The sequence below is a fragment of the Moschus berezovskii genome, chromosome 21 (assembly GCF_049115385.1).
Source record: "Moschus berezovskii isolate FMDL1 chromosome 21, NW_MosBer_1.0, whole genome shotgun sequence".
NCBI lineage: Eukaryota > Metazoa > Chordata > Mammalia > Artiodactyla > Moschidae > Moschus > Moschus berezovskii.
The window spans coordinates 41,533,936-41,558,425 of NC_142480.1; the positions used below are offsets into that span (position 1 = coordinate 41,533,936).

The window sequence follows — 24,490 nt, forward strand, 5'->3', positions numbered from 1 at the left end:
CTGTATAGTCCATGGGGTCACAAAGAGTTGGACACAACTGAGCGACTTTCACTTTCTTTAGTTTGGTTTCTGTTGTGTTTTCATCACTGGGATAAGATGGTGCATTTTTGGCAAGAATACTATAAAATACTTGATATCATGTTGTACACCATGTTAAGGAGTTCATAATGTGATATATCTTACTGTTGGTAATGTTTACTTTGGTTACAATGGTATTCTCTCCTGGAAAGTTGTTATATTTCTAATTTATAAGTATTTTGGAGGAAAGGATTTGAGGCTGTGCTAATCATGTTAATCCTCAAGCACTCACCCGCCAGTTTTATCCTCTCTGGGTGGATCTTCATCTGCAGCAATTGGTGGAGTTTGCCTAATGGTAATTCTGTAGCCCCCTTTCCTTTCATATTTTTTTTTTTTCTTTTTCACATTTGTTAATTGAACTTCCACTCTTAACCAAGAGCTGTCCCTTTACTATTTACATATTTGATTACATCATATGGATTCATGGGTTATTTTATGGGTTAAAAATCTATTATTATCATATTTTGTTGCTCAAGTTATTCCAGATTTGGCCTCTAGAAACTTTCCTGCTGATTCCTGTGTTCTCTTGACAAATTCTCATAACTTTCTGAGCAGTCCTTTCATTTCTAATGCTGCATGATACTCTGGGTTCATCCTGAATTTTCTCTGACCCAACCCTGCAGCCAGCCCCTTCTCTGAGAAATTGTAGTTTGTTTTACTGCTGCTGCTAAGTCACTTCAGTCGTGTCCGACTCTGTGTGACCCCATATACTGCAGCCCACCAGGCTGCCCTGTCCCTGGGATTCTCCAGGCAAGAACACTGGAGTGGGTTGCCATTTCCTTCTCCAATGTGTGAAAGCGAAAAGTGGAAGTGAAGTCGCTCAGTCATGTCCGACCCTTAGCGACCCCACGGACTGCAGCCTACCAGGCTCCTCCATCCATGGGATTTTCTAGGCAAGAGTACTGGAGTGGCTTGCCATTGCCTTCTCCAGTTTGTTTTACTAGAGACCAGTATTTAGAATTTAAGGTTTCTGTGCTAGCCGTGCTCACTGCTGTTGGGCTTTTCATGCTGCTAGGCTCTCAGCAGACAGCTGGGAAGTAGGGGGGTGTGTGTGGATCTACAGAACTCTGTCTCTTCTGTATCTGTCTACATGTGTATTTAAACCATGGGTTTATACTGATGCCTCAGAGTTTGGTCTCACATCATACAGCTGAGTTTATTCTCCCTTCTTTTCTTATTTATAGCAATAGAAACCCACCTCTCATTATCTTCAGTGCATTTATGTATTCACTCCTAGTGTACACACAAAGCAGTTTACGTTTTTTACTCATCCCTCCCTCTAGGACTTGAGTGTGTGAAGATAATATACCATAAAGCTGGACTGGTGCACAGAGAACACTACTTCCCCCATCTCTGCAGCCCCTTTCCCTTCCCTTTCTACCTGGAAAAAGTTTGAAAGGTCTTTTATCCATCTTCAGCCACTAGAAAATGTCAACCTAAGAAGTTTTATTGCTAATAACTGGAAAGCACTGATTTTTTGGGAGTGTCTGTAACTGTCCCTTTGTGTGCCAATAATGGTTAATGGTGACTTACTTAGCTGATATTCTTTCAGTTGGATCTTAGTACAGCAGCAAATAGGCAATTTATCTGTAAACTTACTTAAACTTTGATCAACCAAAAAAATTCTAGGTCCACTTACATCTTTTTTCTAGCTCTTAATATTTTTTAATTATATCCATCTCATCAAACAGTATCTGATGTCTCCTAAATTCTCAGCCAAGGAGTATACACAACAAAGTATTAGAAAATTTAGCTGGAGTTGAAAGAGTGTTGGATGCTCGATTTAGTTACTTTCAGTTGAGGTTGAGCAGTTCAGTTGAGGTTCAGTCGCTGCCGGTTATTTGGATCGTTATTTTTAGTTCTTCTGCTTTAGTGAGTTCTTATCTTGTATTTGTGAGATTTGCTGAATTCCTGATGCTCTTCATTTGACTTCAGATTTATGTATTATCTCTTGAACAGGACATCTCTGTTTTGAAAGTTTGCATAATAGCCCTTCAGATCAATCCAAATTATATTTTTCCCACTTTTTAGCACATACACTAGTCTCTTTCTTTTTACTTCATTTGTATAGCAGTGATCACATTTGAAATTAAATGCTTAACTGAAGGTCAAAGGGGCTTCCCTGGTGGCTTAACAGTAAAGAACCTGCATGCAAGGTAGGAGACACGGGTTCCATCCCTGGTATGAGAAGATCCCCTGGAGGAGGGCCTGGCTACCCACTCCACTATACTTGCCTGGAGAATTCCAAGGACAGAGGAACCTGGCAGGCTACAGTCCATGGGGTCGAAAAGAGTTGGACTCGACTGAACAATAAGAAAAGGTCAAAGAGGGATGGCGGCATATGTTTTATTCACTAAAACTTAGGCTGTACTTCATAAGTTTCTGGCTCACCTTATCTCAATAGGTGATCTTGCTTTCTGTTTTTGTTTTGCATGGAAGGCCAAAAAAAAGGGAAACCCAACACTTTATAGGGCAGGAGAATTCAGAAACATTTGAGTGCAGCAGCTCTGCTCAGAGAAGAAAAAGCCCAGCAGGAGCCAGCATAGTGTGACTGCTCTGTTTACTGCCTGGTTTTCCTAGTGAGGACCACTGTTGTCAGCAAAGAATGCTCAGGGTGCTTTATTTAAGAGATGGCCCTGAATAAACTATTTTAAATACATATTTGATATGGAAAGGCCCAACAGTTTAAAAATACATGAAAATTGTATTCTTCTATGATATCTTGATTTTTCTATTTTGTCATCTTTTCTGGACAGTTGTTCAGTCTCTCAGCTGTATCCAACTCTTTGCAACCCCATGGACTGCAGCTCTCCAGGCTTCCCTGTCCTTCACTATTAAGTGATATTTTTGTGTGAGTTCCTTGCTGGCTGTTCCTTCTCAAGTCCCTGTGGTTCTTCCTTTTTCCCCTTTGAGTACTCATGTTGCACAGGGTCAGCTTAGAGCTTTGGTAATTGGAGCTTTCCCCTTGGGTTCAGAACTACTTTGTAGATTACTGCTAGATTCTTATCTATGCCAGATCCCCTGTATCCACCGTCCTACTGCCTAACTCTCTGTTTCAGTATTCCACAGGCACCTCAACTTAAAGGCGACTAAAACTGAATTCATCATTTCTTCTGCTGGTTTCTTCATGCAGCTGTCCAATTCAGAAACCTCTCACCACCATCTTTAGCTCCTCTTCCTTCACTTCCACTTTCTAATTGGTCTCCCTGCCTCAACTCTGTCTTCCACGTCACAGTGTCAGAATGGGTCCTTAGTATCTTTCCACTGAGCTCACTGTTGCTAGCCTGACATTACAAGGCCTTTGGTGTACTGCTCCAGTGGCTCTTTTACCTGCATGACAGCAGCTCTGTATGCAGCAGCAGCAGCCTGTTGACATGCTGATTCCTCTCTGGAACCATCTTTTCCCACTTTCTTTCCTGGTCATCCTTCAAACCTAAACTCAAGTGTTGCTTTTCTTGGGGACTCAGTCTCCTATCTTCTCAGCAAACCTTGTCCTCTCCACCTGCTGTGGCACCTCGTATGCACCATTTAGTGTTCTGAACCTTCTTGAGCCCCTCAGGAAGAGAGGGTTCTGTTCTTGACCCCCATAGCACTTAGCATCAAAGTCTGGATTGAATAAATAAATGGATTGTTTTTTAAATTACAGCCATAAAGATGGTAGGTTTTGACTAGTTAATGGTAAGGAGTCAATATTTTTCCTACATTTGGGGAACACTGACTTTTAATTTAGTCCATCCTGGATTTGGTCTTCTCCCAGATATAGGTCGTCATGATCTGTGGCTCAGATCATGAACTCCTTTATGCAAAATTCAGACTTAAATTGAAGAGAGTAGGGAAAACCACTGGATCATTCAGATAGGACCTAAATCAAATCCCTTACGATTATACAGTGGAAGTGACAAGTAGATTCAAGGGATTAGATCTGATAGAATGCCTGAAGAACTTTGGACAGAGGTTTGTGACATTGTATAGAAGGCAGTGATCAAAACCATCCCCAAGAAAAAGAAATGCAAAAAGGCAAAATGGTTGTCTGAGAAGGCCTTACAAGTAGCCGAGAAAAGAAGAGAGGCGAAAGGGAAAGATATACCCATTTGAATGCAGAGTTACATAGAATAGCCAGGAGAGATAAGAAAGCCTTCCTAAGTGAACAGTGCAAAGAAATAGAAGAAAACAATAGAATGGGAAAGACTAGAGATCTCTCAAGAAAATTAGAGATACTCCGGGAACATTTCATGCAACGATGGGAACAATAAAGGACAGAGATGGTGTGGACCTAACAAAAGCAGAAGTTATTAAGAAGTGGTGACAAGAATACACAGAAGAACTGTGCAAAAAAGATATTAATGACCCGGATAACCACGATGGTGTGCTCACCTAGATCCAGACATCCTGGAGTGCGAAGACAAGTGGGCCTTAAGAAGCCTCACTATGAACAAAGCAAGTGAAGGTGATGAAATTCCAGCTGAGCTATTTCAGATCCTAAAAGATGATGCTGTTAAAGTGCTACACTCAATGTGCCAGCAAATTTGGAAAACTCAGCAGTCACAACAGTACTGGAAAAGGTCAGTTTTCTTTCCAATCCCAAAGAAGGGCAGTACCAAAGAATGTTCAAACTACCACACAATGCGCTCATTTCATATGCTAGCAAGGTAACAAATCCTTCAAGCTAGGCTTCAATAGTACATGAACTGAGAACTTCCAGATGTACAAGCTGGATTTAGAAAAGGCAGAGGAATCAAACCAGAGATCAAATTGCCAACATCTGTTGGATCATAGATAAAAGCAAGAGAATTCCAGAAAAACATCTACTTCTGTTTCATTGACTATGCTAAAACCTTTGTGTGGATCACAACAAACTGTGGAAAATTCTTCAAGAGATGGGAATACCAGACCACCTGACCTGCCTCCTGACCTGTATGCAGGTCAAGAAGCAACAGTTAGAGCTGGACAAAGAACTGGTTCCAAATTGGGAAAAGTATGTTAAGACTATATTGTCACCCTGCTTATTTACAACAGGGTACATCATGTGAAATGTGAGACTGGATGAAGCTTAGGCTGGAACCAAGATTGCCAGGAGAAATATCAATAACCTCAGATATGCAGATGACACCACCCTTATGGCAGAAAGCAAAGAGGAACTAAAGAGCCTCTTGATGAAGATGAAAAATGGGAGTGAAAAAGCTGGCTTAAAACTCAACATTCAAAAAACTAAGATCATGGCATCCTGTCCCATCACTCTCTGGCAAATAGATAGGGAAACAATGGAAACAGCAACAGACTTTATTTTCTTGGACTCTAAAATCACTGCAGACAGTGACTGTAGCCATGAAGCTAAAAGACACTTGTACCTTGGAAGAAAAGCTATGTTAAACCTAGACAGCGTGTTAAAAAGCAGAGACATTACTTTACCAACAAAGGTCTCTATAGTCAAAGATACAGTTTTTCCAGTAGTCATGTATGGATGTGAGAAGTGGACCATGACGAAGGCTGGGAGCTTAAGAATTGATGCTTTTGAGCTTTGGTGTTGGAGAAGACTCTTGAGAGTACCCTGAATGGCAAGGAGATCAAACCAGTCCGTCCTAAAGGAAATCAACTCTGAATATTCATCGGAAGGACTGATACTGAAGCTCCAATACTTTGGCTGCCTGATGCAAAGAGCTGACTCATTGGAAAAGACCCTGATACTGGGGAGGATTGAAGGCAGAAGGAGAAGGGGCCGACAGAGGATGAGATGGTTGGATGGCATCACTGACTCGATGGACTTGAGTTTGAGCATCCTCTGAGAGTTGGTGAAGGACAGGGAATCCTGGTGTGTTGCAGTCCTTGGGATCACAGAGTCAGACACGACTTAGTGATTGAACAATAACAACAGATAATAGATTCTTCTCATCCTGTCCATTCTTGTAGCTTCCTGTCTTTCCACCACTTGGAATCTGCTGAAAGGACAGTGAAGCTGCCTAAAATTAGGATCTGAAGTTTTGGCAGGAAGCCCTTCACAGTTGGTGATCTGAGTAGTATCTTTGCCAGCTGGAGCTTAGAACAAAGAAACCAAACAAACTCTTGGCACTTTCTGAAATGCAGCTTTTTGCTCCTTGAGAAGTTGGGATTCTGGTCAGTGGATGCTGATTTTAAAGTTGTGTGTAGAACTCAGAGCCCAGTGGCCAAGAGTGTCTCTGTTCTTGTTGCCCACACTGGTTACCTAATTAATGAATTTGCAGCCTGTTTGGAATTGGAATTACAGCCTAATAGGATTTTGGAGCTATACAGGGCTTTCTCCTTGAGTTGATGTATCCCATTCCCTAAATGGGGAACACTAAGGTTACTTACCTATTTAGTGGCAGACTTGGGCTCTGATCTTGGTGTTCGTGGCCTCTTCATTTTCTGTTTAACAGCATGTTTCAGAGTTACAGGGGTGATAGTGCTGGAGTCACTCTTATTGGAGCAACACTTTGTTACTTGTGGTCTCCCCACAAGCCTGAATATTTGGGGAATGAGACTCTTTACCAGAAAATCCTTGTGCGAATTACACAGTTATGCCTTTTTTTTTTCCCAGTAAGAAAAATGATGAGTAGTAAGCAATTTTATAATAAGGATGATGTTTTTAAATTACTTGAGTAAGTAGTGGATGAACTTAGCAGAACACTATTAAGTGAGAAGTGCTCACAGTGAAAATAAATTTTCCTGCCTGCCTGCGCCAGTTTCTTTTTCTCCACCCCAGAGGAGAAAATCCTGGGGTGGAGAAAATCCCCTTCCTTCTTTTTCTAAAGTATCAAAATTTCTGAAGTACCAAACTTAGTAGTACTAAAAATGCTTTATTTCAGTTTTAGCCTTCATAAAACAGAGTGACTTATTTTAAGAATCTGATCTCCCCACCCCTCAGCATTTTATGGTCAAATAGAGCAAAGTTGAAAGGAAAAGTGAGGACTTGAATCTCATCAACCAGGAGTCTACCATTGTAGTTCATTGTATTTGTATTGTCACAGATCTGTGTGCTCATCCACTTATTCACCCTCTGTGCCTTCAGAAGTCCTCATAAAATCTGCCTAGTTAGACAACAGTGGTAATTTTGCTGCTTTTGCCAGTGACAGAAGCCAAAGGCCTGAGAGTGGAAAGACATGGTATGGTCTGTGGTTTAAACTAGGAATACTTGTGTGTGCCTCTGTGTGTTTTAAACGATAAGGATGAGCAGGACATAACATCTTATGTTATAGATTTAGTTGGTTTAGTGTGTAGGCTAAGAGCCTAACTTAACATCCTTTTTTGTATTTCATTCTCTGTTTTCCCCTGTCTTGTTCATTGGTCTCCCTCTGGTGAATTGAGCTAATAAAGCTTGTGTTCAGCTTTATCAGAGAAGTGAGCTACTGTGTTACCCATTCTGGGGAACCCATTGAGTTGGTTGAGGTATGTGCTTTTCTGAAGAACCATACAAATTTTGATTTAAATGCTGAGAACCATTGTTTTAGAATTCTTATTTTTCCCCTTTTGTAAAATAATCTAAATTTCTCTTATTGTACTCCTCTAGAAGCTTGTACATTAAGACCTTATTGTATAAACCCCTTTCTAACAGAGTAATTTTTATAAGTAACATAAAGTAATCTTTTTAAATATTACTTGATTTTTCCTAAAAGCAAAATTAAAAATATTTGAAGTTCAAAGTGGGATTTAATGAATGTGTCTTAAAATATTTTGGCAATTTATTCTGATTGGGAATAGAAAAGGAAAAAAAAACCGAATGAGATATCACCCATAGTCCCCTCACTTTGAAGATGATCGTGTTAACATTCTGTATATTCTTTTATATATCCTTTGTTTTCCTATTCATGTTTAAACTTTGCTCTATTTGAAAGTGATCATGTTAAAAATGAGGGTAACAGTATACAAGGTATTTCAGAATCTACTTTTCCTCCCTTCACACTAAGTGAATTTTCTCATTTGATTTATATTCTTTTCCAAATGAAAAGCTTTGTGGCCATTCAAACTATACGCAGGACAATAAATTTTCATTCCAAAGGTTATGTTATGGAGGTTCTCTCCTGGTATCAGATCACTTTCAGTTTGCCCTTGTTAGGAAAGGATTTAAAAGCAGTGCTGCTGATGAAAGAAGTGGATCCAGGCATGATGAGCTTAGAGCCATGCAAGCAATTCTTATTTTTCATAAGTCCGCTAAGCTTGGACAAACTGGCAGTTGCAGATTATTTTTATCATGTGTAATTTAGTGGGACTCTTTTCTGTTAAGCAGAATTACTCCTATCATCACTGTGTCACATTGATGGAGGAATTTTTAAAAAATATATGGATCTTGGTCATTTTTTTAAAAAAAAACAAAACAGCTTTGTTTCCAGTAGAGGTCTCACTAAATAAAAGGAGGTTTTGCTGCACTTGACTGCAAGATTGAAACAAAACGTTAGTGGACAGTTCTTATCTATGGGAGGGGACAGAGGGATCCCTTTCTCTCCCTCTCTTGTTCATCTGGCAGGAAAGTTAATCTAGTGGCTCTGAATTGAGGGAAGCGGGCTTTCTTTATAGGGATTCATTTTCTCAAGGGGCATTAGTGTTCAATTAAATTTGCTGTGGAAAGAAGTGGGCCCACGGCCCCGTGGAGGATACCTTCTCATGATGCTCGTGACAGCATTGTGCTAGGAAAGCACCTGTGGCACAAACGTTGATAACACTGGTGACAGCGATGGCCTGGCAGTGTCATGCCCAGCGTTCTCCCTTCCACCCTACCTTTGGATAACTCTGGAAAGCCTTTAGACAAATTATAAATGTCTGTATATGTTCAGCAACCCCAGCTGCAGAGAATGATAACATTAAAAGAGATTGAATTACTTTAAACTTCCAAGATCAATGAACCCAATTTATAAGAAATTTACTCTAATTCCTTAGTGCCCATCCTTTAGATAGTGATTTATTTCCCTCTTCAGTAAAAGCTCTGACAGGAGAAGAACCTGAATGATACGGACATTTGAGCATCAGCAACTCTGGGCGCTCGCATCACTTATTTTACTCGGATTCTTTGAGAGGGGTGGAATTGTTTGTTCTTTCGGTATGGGCTTGTGTGCATGATATGTATACTAGAAAAGCCCCACCCTTTTTTTTCCTTCAGAGTAATAAACAAAACTTGAAGATAATTCTGTAGTAAAATGAAACTAGGTTGAGCAGTAGTGTTTCAGCTGATACTGAAGCAACCACTGACCAAACCTATCAAATGGTCTTATCTGTTTTCCCGTAATTATGTGTATTTATAATTCAGTTATAGAGTTCAGAGGTATTTGTCGTTTCCTTTCTTTGCACAATGTAAGGAAAACTTTTAAATGTTTTATGTTGTTAGATACTTTAAAAATGCTATTCTAACTTCTGTCACTGTCAAGTTGCAGAATTAGCTTGATCACTGATTTCAGCTGGCCTGGAGTGAGTGTAGAGTGGCGTTTGTCCAAATTAAGTTAAAACAAAGGAAGTTCCTGTGTGTACTTTCCTGTCTCTTACAACAAAAACAGAAGCAAGCAAAAAACTTCTGTAATTATTAAGCGCTTTTCAGAGTACCTAATATTAAAAGTATGGATTTTGGTATTTTACTGTGCTAAATTGTTTGCTAGAGGTTCTCATCTAGTTTATGAAAGACATTCTCTTAAAAGATAATTGTTTTTCTTTTCCTCTATCAGAACACAACAATGGAGGAAACAGCTATATGGGAACAACACACGGTGACACTTCACAGGGTGAGTTCTGTTGAGTAAATAATCTGTGTGTAACTCAGGATCCTGGCAGTTTCTGAAAACAATAGAGGAAAGCCAGATGTCAGGAAGCCAGAAGAAAGGGGAAGAACTTTTCTACAATCCTTTGTTTAAAATCAGAGTTGCAATAAATTCTTTATTAAGGTCAAAAGTGAGCATGATTACTTTTTCATATATCCTTTCGGTTGTTATTTGTATATTGCTGTTTTCAGTCATGACTTAAGAAATCAAGTGGTTTATATTTTAAGTTTTGAGTGACCAGATAAAAGACACCGTTTGCTGGTGTAAATGTGTAAACTGTTTTAGTGTTTCTGAGTATATAAGTATGTATTGTGAGCTTGGGGTTTAAAATTGAACAAGGTCATGCAAATAATAAAATCTTAAAAGATATTCCTTGTTTTGAAACATGTAGAACCAAGCTCTTGATTAAGCAATTGCAGATAGTCAGAGAGCAAATCACAGTGATCTGGATAAGAGTAAGAACTTTGTGGTAGTTCCCTGGAGGTTGAGTGGTTAAGACTCTGCACTTCCACTGCAGAGGGCATGGCTTCAATCCCTGGTCAGGGAACTTAAGATACCACATGCCATGTGGCTCTAGTACTAGATGGAAAATTCTGAAATGAGGATTAAGTAAATGATAGCTTTAAAATACTTACGTTAAAAGAAAAAAGTAAGAGCTTTGTCTGAAATGAACCTGTTTGGGATTTGAATCCTACACTGCCTGCTTCCCTTTAGAAATGAGCACAGGTGGTCCAACTCACTTCTAAAACTTTGGTTTCCACAGGTGTAAAATGTGGCTGATGCCACCTAATAGTACTTGGCATAAAATCGTGCTGCCCACAGGTCTCCCTTTTCCTCCCTCTGAAGAGACATGATTGCTCATTGCCCTTCTCCCTGGAGAATGTGCAGAAAGAGATGAGAGAACAGACAGGCATTTTGCACATACCGTTTCTACCCGCTGTGTCCACTGCTAGCAAGTTAGAGAGGGGGAAAGTCATGTACCTAAACTGCGATCTTGTGGATCTTTGAATCTGCACATGATAGGCAACAGGTAAATTCAGTTCAGTTCAGTTGCTCAGTCATATCCGACTCTTTGCAACCCCATGGACTGCAGCACGCCAGACTTCCCTGTCCATCACCAACTCCTGGAGCCTACTCAAACTCATGTTCATCGTGTCGGTGATGCCATCCAACCATCTCATCCTCTGTCGGCCCCTTCTCCTCCTGCCTTCAATCTTTCCCAGCATCAGGGTCTTTTCCAGTGAGTTGGTTCTTCGCATCAGGGGCCAAAATCAGGAGTTTCAGCTTCAGCATCAGTCCTTCCAATGAATATTTGGGACTGATTTCCTTGAGGATTGACTGGTTGGATCTCCTTGCAGTCCAAGGGACCCTGAAGAGTCTTCTCCAACAGTTCAAAAACATCAGTTCTTTGGTCAGTTTTCTTTATAGCCCAATTCTCACATCGATACACGACTACTGAAAAAACCGTAGCTTTGACTAGATAGACCTTTGTTGATAAAGTAATGTCTCTGCTTTTTAATATGCTGTCTAGGATGGTCATAGCTTTTCTTTCCAAGGAGCAAGTGTCTTTTAATTTCATGGCTGCAGTCCCCATCTGCAGTGATTTTGGAGCCCAAAGAAATAAAGTCTGACACTGTTTCCACTGTTTCCCCATCTGTTTGCCATGAAGTGATGGGACCAGATGCCGTGATCTTAGTTTTCTGAATGTTCAAACTACTGCACAAATGCACTCATCTCACATGCTAGCAAAGTAATTCTCCAAGCCAGGTTTCAACAGTACATGAACTATGAACTTCCAGATGTTCAAGCTGGATTTAGAAAAGGCAGAGGAACCAGAGATCAAATTGCCAGCATCCGCTGGATCATCGAAAAAGCAAGAGAGTTCCAGAAAAACATGTACTTTTGCTTTATTGACTATGCCAAAGCCTTTGACTATGTGGATCAGAACAAACTGGAAAATTCTTTGAGATGGGACTATCAGACCACCTGACCTGCTTCCTGAGAAATCTGTATGCAGGTCAAGAAGCAACAGTTAGAATTGGACATGAAACAACAGACTGGTTCCAAATTGGGAAAGGAGTATGTCAAGGGTATATATCGTCACCCTGCTTGTTTAACTTATATGCAGAGTACATCATGTGAAGTGCTGGGCTGGATGAAGCAAAAGCTGTAATCAAGATTGCCGGGAGAAATATCAATAACCTCAGATACACAGATGACACCACCCCTATGACAGTAAGCGAACTAAAGAGCCTCTTGATGAAGGTGAAAGAGGAGAGTGAAAAAGTTGGCTTAAAACTCAACATTCAGAAAACTAAGATCATGGCATCCAGTCGCATCACTTCACGGGTGAATTAATTGTTTAGAAAAGAAACAGTGATTTCAGATAAAATGTACTTGATTTTTTTTGTGTCACCCTGCAAGGAAATCCAACCAGTCCATTCTAAAGGAGATCAATCCTGGGTGTTCATTGGAAGGACTTATGCTGAAGCTGAAACTCCAATACTTTGGCCACCTCATGCGACGAGTTGACTCACTGGAAAAGAGTCTGATGCTAGGGGGGATTGGAGGTAGGAGGAGACGGGGACAACAGAGAATGAGATGGCTGGATGGCATCACCGACTCGATGGACATGAGTTGGAGTGAACTCCGGGAGTTGGTGATGGACAGGGAGGCCTGGCGTGCTGTGGTTCATGGGGTCGCAGAGAGTCGGACACGACTGAGTGACTGAACTGAACTGAACTGAAATAGTAAAAAAAAAAAGAAATCATAATACTAACCTTAACTTTATAGAGCTAAGGTATGGCCTGAATTTTTTTGAAGTATCCTGATAGATAACATATTGAAATCAGATTAAACATATATCATCATGCCTTATACATAGTCAGTTGGCTAGTATTTATAGAATACTTTGATACTATTTTATCATATTTCATTAATTTTCTTAATACTTTCATTGTTTATATTGATATAATTTACACACATTAAAATTCATCCTTAGTGTACAGTCCTGAGTTTGCCAAACGCATTTAGCCTTGTGACAGTCACATAACCACCGCTGCAGACAATGTAGAACATTCGGTCACCCTGAGGTTCTCCCGTGTGCAACTTGTAGTCAGCCTCAAGCCATCACCTTCAGCGCTTAGCAACCACTGGTGTTTTCTGTTCTGTACATACTCTAGATCTGTTAGAGTGCCTGATGAACTCTGGACGGAGGTTCGTGACATTGTACAGGAGACAGGGACTAAGACCATCCCCATGGAAAAGAAATGCAAAAAAGCAAAATGGCTGTCTGAGGAGGCCTTACAAATAGCTGTGAAAAGAAGAGAAGCGAAAAGCAAAGGAGAAAAGGAAAGATATAAGCATGTGAATGCAGAGTTCCAAAGAATAGCAAGGAGAGAAAAGAAAGCCTTCCTCAGTGATCAATGCAAAGAAATAGAGGAAAACAACAGAATAGGAAAAACAAGAGATCTCTTCAAGAAAATTAGAGATTCCAAGGGAATATTTCATGCAAAGATGGGCTCGATAAAGGACGGAAATGGTATGGACCTAACAGAAGCAGAAGAGATTAAGAAGAGGTGGCAAGAATACACAGAAGAACTGTACAAAAAAGATCTTCACGACCAGGATAGTCACGATAACGTGATCACTGACCTAGAGCCAGACATTTGGAATGCGAAGTCAAGTGGGCCTTAGAAAGCATCACTACAAACAAAGCTAGTGGAGGTGATGGAATTCCAGTTGAGCTATTTCAAATCCTGAAAGATGATGCTGTGAAAGTGCTGCACTCAATATGCCAGCAAATTTGGAAAACTCAGCAGTGGCCACAGGACTGGAAAAGGTCAGTTTTCATTCCAATCCCAAAGAAAGGCAATGCCAAAGAATGCTCAAACTACCGTACAATTGCACTCATCTCACACGCTAGTAAAGTCATGCTCAAAATTCTCCAAGCCAGGCTTCAGCAATATGTGAACCGTGAACTCCCAGATGTTCAAGCAGGTTTTAGAAAAGGCAGAGGCACCAGAGATCAAATTGCCAACATCCGCTGGATCATGGAGAAAGCAAGAGAGTTCCAGAAAAACATCTATTTCTGCTTCATCGACTATGTCAAAGCCTTTGACTGTGTGGATCACAATAAACTGTGGAACATTCTGAAAGAGATGGGAATCCCAGACCACCTGACCTGCCTCTTGAGAAACCTGTATGCAGGTCAGGAAGCAACAGTCAGAACTGTACATGGAACAACCGACTGGTTCCAAATAGAAAAAGGAGTACGTCAAGGCTGTATATTGTCACCTTGCTTATTTAACTTATATGCAGAGTACATCATGAGGAACGCTGGGCTGGAAGAAGCACAAGCTGGAATCAAGATTGCAGGGAGAAATATCAATAACCTCAGATATACCCTTATGGCCGGAGAAGGCAATGGCAAGCCACTCCAGTACTATTGCCTAGAAAATCCCATGGATCGAGGAGCCTGGTAGGCTGCAGTCCGTGGGGTCGCTAAGGGTCGGACACGACTGAGCGACTTCACTTTCACTTTTCACTTTCCACTTTCACACATTGGAGAAGGAAATGGCAACCCACTCCAGTGTTCTTGCCTGGAGAATCCCAGGGACGGGGGAGCCTGGTGGGCTTCCGTCTATGGGGTCACACAGAGTCGGACACGACTGAAGTGACTTAGCAGCAGCAGCATACCCTTATGGCAGAAAGTGAAGAGGAACTCAAAAGCCTCTTGATGAAAGTGAAAGAGGAGAGTGAAAAGGTTGGCTTGAAGCTCAACATTCAGAAAACAAAGATCATGGCATCTGGTCCCATCACTTCATGGGAAATAGATGGAAAAACAGTGGAAATAGTGTCAGACTTAATTTTTTTGGGCTCCAAAATCACTGCAGATGCTGATTGCAGCCATGAAATTAAAAGACGCTTACTCCTTGGAAGGAAAGTTATGACCAACCTTGATAGTATATTAAAAAGCAGAGACATTACTTTGCCAACCAAGGTCCGCCTAGTCAAGGCTATGGTTTTTCCCGTGGTCATGTATGGATGTGAGAGTTGGACTGTGAAGAAAGCTGATCGCCGAAGAATTGATGCTTTTGAACTGTGGTGCTGGAGAAGACTGTTGAGAGTCCCTTGGACTGCAAGGAGATCCAACCAGTCCATCCTAAAGGAGATCAGTCCTGGGTGTTCATTGGAAGGACTGATGCTGAAACTGAAACTGCAATACTTTGGCCACCTCATGCGACGTGTTGACTCACTGGAAAAGACTCTGATGCTGGGAAAGGTTGGGGGTGGGAGGAGAAGGGGACGACGGAGAATGAGATGGCTGGATGGCATCACTGACTCTGTGGACATGAGTTTGAATGAACTCCGGGATTTGGTGATGGACAGGGAGGCCTGGCGTGCTGTGATTCATGGGGTCGCGGAGAGTCAGACATGACTGAGCGACTGAACTAACTAACTAACAGTGGCCTTATCCAGAGTGTCATGAGAGGAACTCATATAGTATGTAGTCTTTTGAGACTGGCTTCTTATGCTTAACCTAATGCACTTGAAATTTCTCTGTTATAGACTTGTATCAGTAGTTAGTTCCTTCTTATTGCTAAGTAGCATTTCATTGTATGAATATAGAATAATTCGCTTATTCATTCTTCAGCCTGGATACCTTTGGTAATTATGAATAAATCTGCCCTGGTACACAGGTTTTTGTGTGCTCATACCTTTTAGTTTCTCTTGGGTAAATTCCTGGGAATGCAGTATTGTGGGTTTTATGGTAAGTGAATGTTTAACTTTGATAAAGAGCTGTCATACTTTCTGTACTATTATGTATCTCAGCCAGCAGGTCATAAGAGCTCCAGTTACTTTGTATCCTTACAAACAGTTGATTGTATCAGGGTGGTGGTAATGTTGCTTTCCTCCTCCTTTTTATCTATTCTAATAGGTGTGTTGTGGTATGTCATTGTGGTTTTAGTTTGTAGTTCTCTAAAGAGTAATGATGTTGAATATCTGTTTCTGTGCTTACTTGTTGTCTATGTATCTTCTTTAGGGCTTCCCTGATAGCTTAGTTGGTAAAGAATTCGCCTGCAATGCAGGAGACCCCGGCTCGATTCCTGGGTCAGGAAGGTCCGCTGGAGAAGGGGTAGGCTACCCACTCCAGTATTCTTTGGTAAAATATGTTCACATATTTTGCCTATTTTTAATTAAATTGTTTGTTTTCTTATACTGACCTTAAATAGAGTAACAGTTATTTCTCCCGCAAAAGTGGGTTTGCTGGGGATCAACAAAGAATTGCAGTTGAGGGTCTGCAACCGTGGCAAGACAGTGCAAGACCCCAGCAGACAATGGAGAAGGGCACTCTTTTATGGAGGGGAAAAGGAAATTGGGAGGGCTGAAGTAAACAGCGAGTCCACCAGAGGAATCGAGAGCCCAGGGTATTGTGGTTGTTCACTGGCTGAGTTGTGACAATCTGTCACAATGGAGCTCCTGGCAGGCAGGAAGAGGAAGTCGGTCTTATTCCTGTTGGGCTCTAAGAGCACAGTGCACAAGCGCATCCCCTGCTGGCCACCTAACTTTTAATTGAGGTTTCTGTGTATTAATTTTTACACTTACTGTTTTAAATTGTGGTAAAATACGCATAACAGAATTTACCATCTGTTCAGTTTATTTTTTTCCAGTTCCTTTGTCCATTGTTTAATTGGGGTTTTATTTGTTGAATTGTAGGAGTTTTTCTATATTCTGGTCATTAATCCCTTATCAGATAGATATATGATTTGTAAATTTTTTTTTCCCTTGGTGCACAGAAGTTGTTACTGAGTTTTGAAAGTTTTAATATCTTCTAGACTTAGCAGCAGCAGATACAAGTTCTTTACTAGATACTGTTTTGCACGTATTTTCCCCTGTGACTTGCCTTTTCCCTGATCTTAACAGTGTCTTTTATAGAGCATTGGTTTTCCATTTTGATAAAGTCTAATTTATTAGTTTTTGCTTTTATTACTTTTGCTTTTAGTTTTGTATCTGAGAATTCTTCCAAATCCAAGGTCCCAATTATTATTCCTGTTATTTTCTTCTGGAAGTGTTTTTTGTTTTTTTTTTTTAAATTAAATTTTGTATGTATTATAAAATAAAGGCAAGATTTTTTGTTTTTTTTTAAATACAGATGTCCACTTTTTTGAACAACCACTTATTAAAAGGTTATTCCTTCTTCATTTAATTGCTTTCTACCTTTGTCAAAAATCAATGACTGGGACTCTCCTGGGGTCCAGTGTTTGAGACTTGACCTTCCAGTACAGAGAGTGCTGGTTCAATCCCTGGTTGGGAAACTAAGATCCCACATGCCTCACAGCCAAAAAGCCCAAACATAAAACTGAAACAGTATTGTAGCAGATGCAATAAAGACTTTAAAAATTGTCCACATCAAAAACAATCTTAAAAAAAATCAGTGACCATGTATGTGTGGGTCTTTCCCTAGTCTGTTCTGTTGAACTGTGTGTCTATCCTTTTGCTAGTTATTTCTGCCTTGATAATTGTGACTTTATATTAAGTGTGGAAATCAGGTAGTGTGACTCCTCCAAATGTACTATTATATTTTAGTTATTTTAACTAATTCCTTTGCCTTGCTATATACATTTTAGAATGTTTGTCAAATTACAAAAAAATCTGCTAGGATTCTCATTGGGATTGCATTGAATCTGTAGATCCATTTGGGGAGAATTGATATCTTAACAGTATTGAGTATTCCTCAACAGTATAAATTATGGATGTAGTATGTTTCTCCATTTACCTTAGTACTGTTTTGTAGTTTTCAGCATACAGATTCTACACACACTTGGTAAGATTTCTTGACAAACATATTTTATGTTTCCTCATGCTGTTGTAAATAGTAGTTTTTAAATTTCAGTTTTTGATTGTGTATTAATATGTAGAAATACAGTTGATTTTTGTTTCTTTTAATAGTGAACTTGAAACTTCTAAACTTACAAGTTCTAGGAACTTTCATGGTAGATTTCTTTTGCATTTTTCTATGTGGACAGTCATTTGTGAATAGAGGCAGTTTTATTTCATCTTTTTTGATCTATAGCTGTTCATTTCTTTTTCTTGCCTGACTGTACTAGCTTGGACTTCCAGGATATTGTTGAATAGGTACTGTGAGCAGACATCTTTTTCACCCTTGTGTGTGATGTTGGCAATGAGGTTTTTGTAGATGCCTTTTATGAGGTTAAAGAAGTGGCATTGTGTTTCTATTTTGCCATTTAGTAGGTTGAGGAAGTGCCCTTTTATACTTATTTTGCTAAAAGGCCTTTTTTTAAAAAGTCATGAGTAGATTTTGGATTTTTGCCCATGCTTTTTTCCTAAGTATTGATGGAGGTTATCATTAAATTGATTAAAGTTATCACTCTAAAGGTTTTAGTCTGTTGTTCAGTTTCTTGCTTTTTGGAGTTGAACAGCTTTCCATTCCCAGGATAAATTTTGCCTAGTTATGATATGTTGCTCATTTTATATATGGCTGGATTGATTTGCTGATGTTCTGTGGAGACACTTGTTTCTGCATTCATGAAGGATACTGGTTAGTACTTTCTCCTTGTGTGTGTACTGGTTTAGGATATTGGCTAGTGCTTTTTTCTCGTGTTTGTGCTGGTTTAGAGTGAGGAGGGCTGCCTGTCCCTGCTGTGCTCCTTGGCAGACTGTGCAGCTGAAGTTTTCTCGACTCTGTAACTGTTTGGTTCTGGAGTTTTCTTCATGAAAAAGCTTTTAACTAAACATTTGTTTTCTTTGATTTTGTATAGGACTCTTCAGGTTATATGTTTCTTTGTTAGCTTTTGGAGATTTTTTTTGTAGCTTTGGTTGTTTGTACCTTTCAAAGTATTTGTTCTTTTTATTTAAATTATCAAATTTATAGACATAAAGTTGTTCATAACACTCCCTTATTTTAATGTCTTAGGATCTATAATATTTTAATTTTTGATATTGGTAATCTGTCCCTTGTCATTTTTTGGTCAGTCTGGCTGTAGGTTTAAACAATTTTATTGATTTTTCAAAATACCTGTTATTTTTTAATTTTCTGCTTTGTATTTCACTGGTTTCTGCTCTCATTTTAATGTTTCTTCTACTTATATTGGGTTTAAGTTGCTGTTCCTTTTATAATTTAAGGTAGAAGCTAGATCATTTGAGACCACAAGGTATAATTTTAACCACCTACCACATTGCATTTTTTTCCCCAATACCTTTTTAGTTTTTAAATAAGTAGAATAAAATAAGACACTTAAATTAGCTAAAGTGTACTGTTTCTCCTTTTTTATTATTCTGCCAGGTTTTCTTAGTTTTGGGCAAATGCTAGTTTATTTTCTATAGATGTGTCTCATTGGCTTAGGCCAAGTAGGAAAAGATTCTGAATGGTGAAGAAACAAGAGTCTGATTTTCTGAACGTGTTAATTTAAAAGTGTCCCACCAGCTCTTCATGGAAATGGTGGTCCTCAGGAAAAGGTCTGGAACTCCTACCTGGAGAGATCAGTGTGGATTCCCTTCTCTCACTCTTCCTGGGCTTCAGGTTTCTTTTGCTTTAAGGAGGATACCAGTCCAGAAAAATGTCATCAAAAGATAACTTGGAGAGAAGATGAATGTGTATAATTCACAATTCTTTGGTTTTCAAACACGTTTACTGTTGTGCTGGGAACAGAGCTGTGTGCCTCTGGGCCTCATCAGAGAGAGACTAGGACAGAATGGAAATCCTTAGCAACCATCCCTCCAGGAAGTGTTTCTGAAGGCTTTTAAAAATAGACCTGTCACTGTAAGCCCAAAGACTTAACACCAAAGCATAATTCAGTTGACTTCATTCTCTGAGGCTGCAGAACTGTCTTCCAGATGTCTTTCCTTTGGTTTTCTGAGTTGATCCAGAATAAAATATGCACTATCTAGAGCACTGTCAGCAAACTTACTGTGAAGAGCCAGCTAATAAATACTTCAGGCCTTGCAGGCCGTGCATCTCTGTCACAGCTACTTTATGGGAGAGTGGGTTAACAGATGGGTGTCGCTCTGTTCCAGGAGAGCTTTATTTACACAGTGGCAGCTAGCTGGATTTTGGCCCACAGGCCATAGTCTGCTGACCACCGATGGAGAGCAGTAGCTCTCTAGGTTTATTGTAAAGAAGAGTAAGTGGATCATCCCCACTCCTCAAGATCTGGATTCTTTCGGTCTGGGATGGAACCCCTCGTGTATGTTTAAAACCACATGTTTGAAAGGGAGGGCTGTGGCCTCTAGCATCACATATTTAAGAAACACTGGGCAAGGAATGAGACAGTCATTCTCCTAGAGGTGAGCCAAGTGAACTTTTGGAACAGTGGTGTGAAGGAGATAATTTGAGACTATATGCTTTTGGCAGTAACCTGCCAAAAGTAATAGACACAGTAACCTGCCACAGTAATAGACACTGTGTCTTGACAAATAAAGGCAAATCCATATTTTTTGACATCCAACGTCAGTTATGTGAAAAGCGAAGGTAACTTTGTCTTTCAAAAGAATAAAAGTCCTGTGGATTAAACTACCGTTTTCTGCTGTTTACTGTCCAGAATAATATATGATATGCTTCTGTATTTCCTGATTCTTCTGTTTGCATCTTCAGAGGCAACTCTCTTCTTAGAATACTAGAAACCATTGAAATCCTATTCACTCTTCAAAGCTGAGTAATTTAGCTCCACTGTATGCCAAGCACTGTTGTAGTTCTGGGAAGTTTATTAGAAAAGAAATAGGCAGCGTTCCTTGCCTCGTGGATTTTTTAATTCTCTGATAGGTGAATGTATACCCCAGGTGGTGGTTTATCCCGTCTCCTCTTGCATTACCCTTTTAGTGCTTGGTGTACTTAGTTATGCCCAGTGAAGCTTGATTTCCGAGGAGGCCTATATATTCAACACAATTGCTTTTCAGAGAGAAAATAGCAGCATTGCCCAGTAGCAATATAATAAAAACCGCAATGTAATTAAAATTTTCCTAGTCTTCACACTGAAAAATGTAAACTGTGTGTGAACTGATTTTATAATAGATCTTTATTTTATTCAGTATATCCAAAATATTGTCATTTTCAACATGTAATTAATATTTAAAAATTGACATACTGTACTTTGCTTTTTCTTTTCCATACTGAGTCTTACAAAACCGATGCACATCTTGCAATTTCAGCACTTTTCAGGTAAGAATAGCCACGTTTTGGGTGCTTAGTAGTCATGTATATAATGGCTATAGTATTGGCAGGTACAGGTCTGTCGCTTGAGATAGTAGTGCATCCAGGGGGCCCTGTGTCCCACCCTTCCTCCCATGATGTACCCATGGCTTTCTTTACTTTCAGATGTCCTCCCTTAGAAAACATGTATGTATTTATAGTTCTATGAGAAATGAATAAATGCTCTGGAATGAGTTGGTTCTCTCTACTTTTTTATTTTCTGAAAAAGTACTATTAATATGTGAAAGATTAAATGATATTTCTATACTAAAGAATTAAAGGGTTGAGAGAGGCCTTGCCCAAGATGGCAGAGAAGGAAGACCTTGAGCTCACCTGGTCTCGTGGGTACACCAGCATGAACACCTATTTACATAGCAGTTACTGGTGACCAAGATCAGGGATAGAAAGATCTACAACTTAAGACGATAAGGAGCCACATGAGATGGGTAGGAGGGGTGGAGTCATGGTCAAGACACCCATACCCTTAGGTGGGCGACCCACAGATTGGGAGGATGATCACAATTGCAGAGGTTCTTCTAAGGAGTGGAGTGTAAGCTCCACATCAGGCTCCCCAGCCCAGGGGTCCTGCACCAGGAAGACGAATCCCCAGAAACCCCAGGCCTTGACTTTGAACACCAGTAGGGCTGTGAAAAGTAGAGACTTCACTCTTAAAGGGGCACAGAACGTCTCACACTGTCCAGGACCCAAGGTAGAAGCAGTAATTTGAAAGCAACCTAGATCAGATCCACCTTCTTATCTAAGAGCCTCCTAGAGAGTCAGGAGGCAACCAGAGGGCTCCCAGGGTACACAGACGCTGGCAGCACCCATTTTGGGGAGCTCATTCTAACCTGTGGCCCCTGGTGCTGGCAAGGATCATTTTGGAATCATCCTTCCAGCTCATTAGCACCAGGACCCCCAGGGCCTGCAGCCGGAGACCCAGGGACCTGGCTCCACCCATTTGTGAATTGGCACAGCCCTGTGAGCAGCTTTACACACCAGTGGGCAGGCACCAGCCCAGCACCCTTTGGGCCTCAGCCCCTCTCACCAGCAGTTCCTGGGTTCCCTGCAGCCAGAGACCCCAGGAGCTGCCTCTGCCGACCAGTTGGTTGGTACTAGCCCTAGAACCTCTTTTCAGTCACTGGTGGATAGGCATCAGCCCTGTGGTCCCCTGGACCTCATTCCTACCTGCCAGCAGACTGATACCAGCCCCAGGACCTCTTGGGACCTTGAGAATGGCCATCATCAAAAAGTCTACAAATAACAAGTGTTGGTGAGGATGTGGAGAAATGGGAACCTTAGTACACTGGTGGGAATGTAAATTAGTGCAGCTTCTATGGAAAACAGTACAGGGGTTCCTCAGAAAACCAAAAATAGAACTACCATACAATCTAGCAGTTCCACTTTTGGGTGTATATTCGAAGAACACAAAGACTAATTTGTAAAGATAAATGCACCTCAGTGCTCACAGCAGCACTGGTTACAGTAACCAAGATACTAAAGCAACCTAAGTGTTCAACAGGTGAATGGATGAAGATGTGGTACATAAACACAGTGGAATACTGTCGCTCATTTGTGCCCGACTCTTTGCGACCCCATGGACTGTAGCCTGCCAGGCCCCTCTGTTCCAGGCAAGAATACTGGCGTGGGTGGCTATGCTCTCCTCCAGGGGATTTTCCCAACTCAGGGATCAAACCCAGGTCTTTCCCACATTGCGGGCGGCAGATTCTTTACTGTCTGAGCCACCAGACGGTATGGAATATTCCTCACCCATAAACAAGAATGAAATAAGGCCATTTGCAACAACCTGGGTGGACCTAAAGAGTATTACACTTACTAGACAGAAAAAGATGATATGCAGAATTAAAAGTAAAACTGGTGACTATAACAAAAAAGAAACAGACACAGATATAGAGAACAAACTAGTGGTTACCAGTGAAGGGAGGAAGCGGGGGGTTAAGAGGTAAGACTACTGTTTATAAAATAAGCTATAGGGTTATATTCTATAGGATGGGATTATAACCTATATTTTTATAGTAACTATGAAAGGAGTATAATCTATAAAAACTTGCATCATGATATTGTATACTTGAAAATAATATTATAAATCAACTATGTGTGAGTAAAAAAATTTTTTAAGCAGTATGTTATACACTTAAAACTAAAAAAATTAAATGGGGAAAGTGTGTTGAAAGCAAGAAATCTAGTTAAGAGGTAGATAATACAAGGTCAAGCAGGTAAGTGTTTCAAATAGAGAGGTAGTTGAATAAATAACCTTGGAACAAGGGGCCAGGATAATTCAATAAAAAAAGGAATAGTCCTAACTGATGGTACTGGGACAACTGGTTGACCACATGGAAATTAGTGAATTTTGACTCCTGTTTCACACCAAGAACATAATTAACCTACGTGCTCAAAACCTAAATGTAAGTTAGAAGAAAACATAGGAATAAATCTTTATGACCTCAGGTTAGGCAGTGATTTCTTAGATAAGATCTTGAAAATACAAGCAGTTAAAGAGTAAACAGGTAAAATGAGGCTTCATCAAAATTAAAATTTTTTGTATTTCGAAGGAAACCAAGAAACTTTCAGTAAGAAAGTGAAGGGATAACCCATAGAATGGGAGAAAGAAAATATTTGCAAATCTGGTATCTGATAGGGGCTTCCCTGGTGGCTCAGCAGTAAAGAATATGCCTGCAGTACAGAAAGACAAGGGAGATGGCGGTTTGATCCCTGGGTTGGGAAGCTTCTCTGGAGGAGAAAATGGCAACCCACTCCAGTATTCTTGCCTGGAGAATTCCATGGACAGAGGACCCTGGAGGGCTGCAGTCCATGGGATCGCAAAGAGTCAGACATGACTGAGAGGCTGAGCACGAAGGATGCATGAGAAGGGACTTGTATCCAGAATACAGAAATTCAGAAGTAAAAGACAATTCAGTTTTTTAAATGGACTGAAGAATTTTAATAAGACATTTCTCCAAAGAAGATATAGAACTATTCAGTAAACATATGAAAAGGTGCTTCGTGGCACTGACCATCAGGGAACTATATGTCAAGAGTGAGAGTGTCACCCTCTGGAATGGCTGTGCTCACAGAAGCAGACAGTAATAAGTGTTGATGAAGATAATGGATGTTGGCTGGTGGAGCCAACTGTGGTATACTAAGGTATTCAAGAGGTAAACATAGAATTACATGTAACCAGCAGCTCTACTCTTAGGCATATACCCAAGAGAAATAAAGACGGATACCAACACAATAGCTTAAACATCAATGTTCATAGCAACATTATTCACAGTAGCCTGAAACTGCAAATAGCCCATGTACCCATTCTCTGATGATGAATAAGCAAAATGTCTTATATCTGCACAATGGAATATTGCTGAACAAGAAATGAAGTACTGATACGAGCTGTGACATGAATTTATATGTCAATAAAGCTGTTCTAAGAAAA

At 40.2% G+C, this 24,490-nt stretch overlaps 1 protein-coding gene across 7 annotated transcripts in view; it reads left to right on the plus strand.

Moving 5' to 3' along the window:
- Nucleotides 1–24,490, plus strand: part of TJP1 (tight junction protein 1) — a 266,030-nt gene that overhangs the window by 171,616 nt on the left and 69,924 nt on the right. For all 7 annotated transcript variants that reach the window (XM_055417981.2, XM_055417982.2, XM_055417985.2 and 4 more), the window contains one exon: nucleotides 9,741–9,797. In XM_055417981.2, the coding sequence (XP_055273956.2) occupies nucleotides 9,741–9,797 (57 nt within the window). Of the gene's footprint in view, nucleotides 1–9,740; nucleotides 9,798–24,490 lie in introns of those variants that run through there.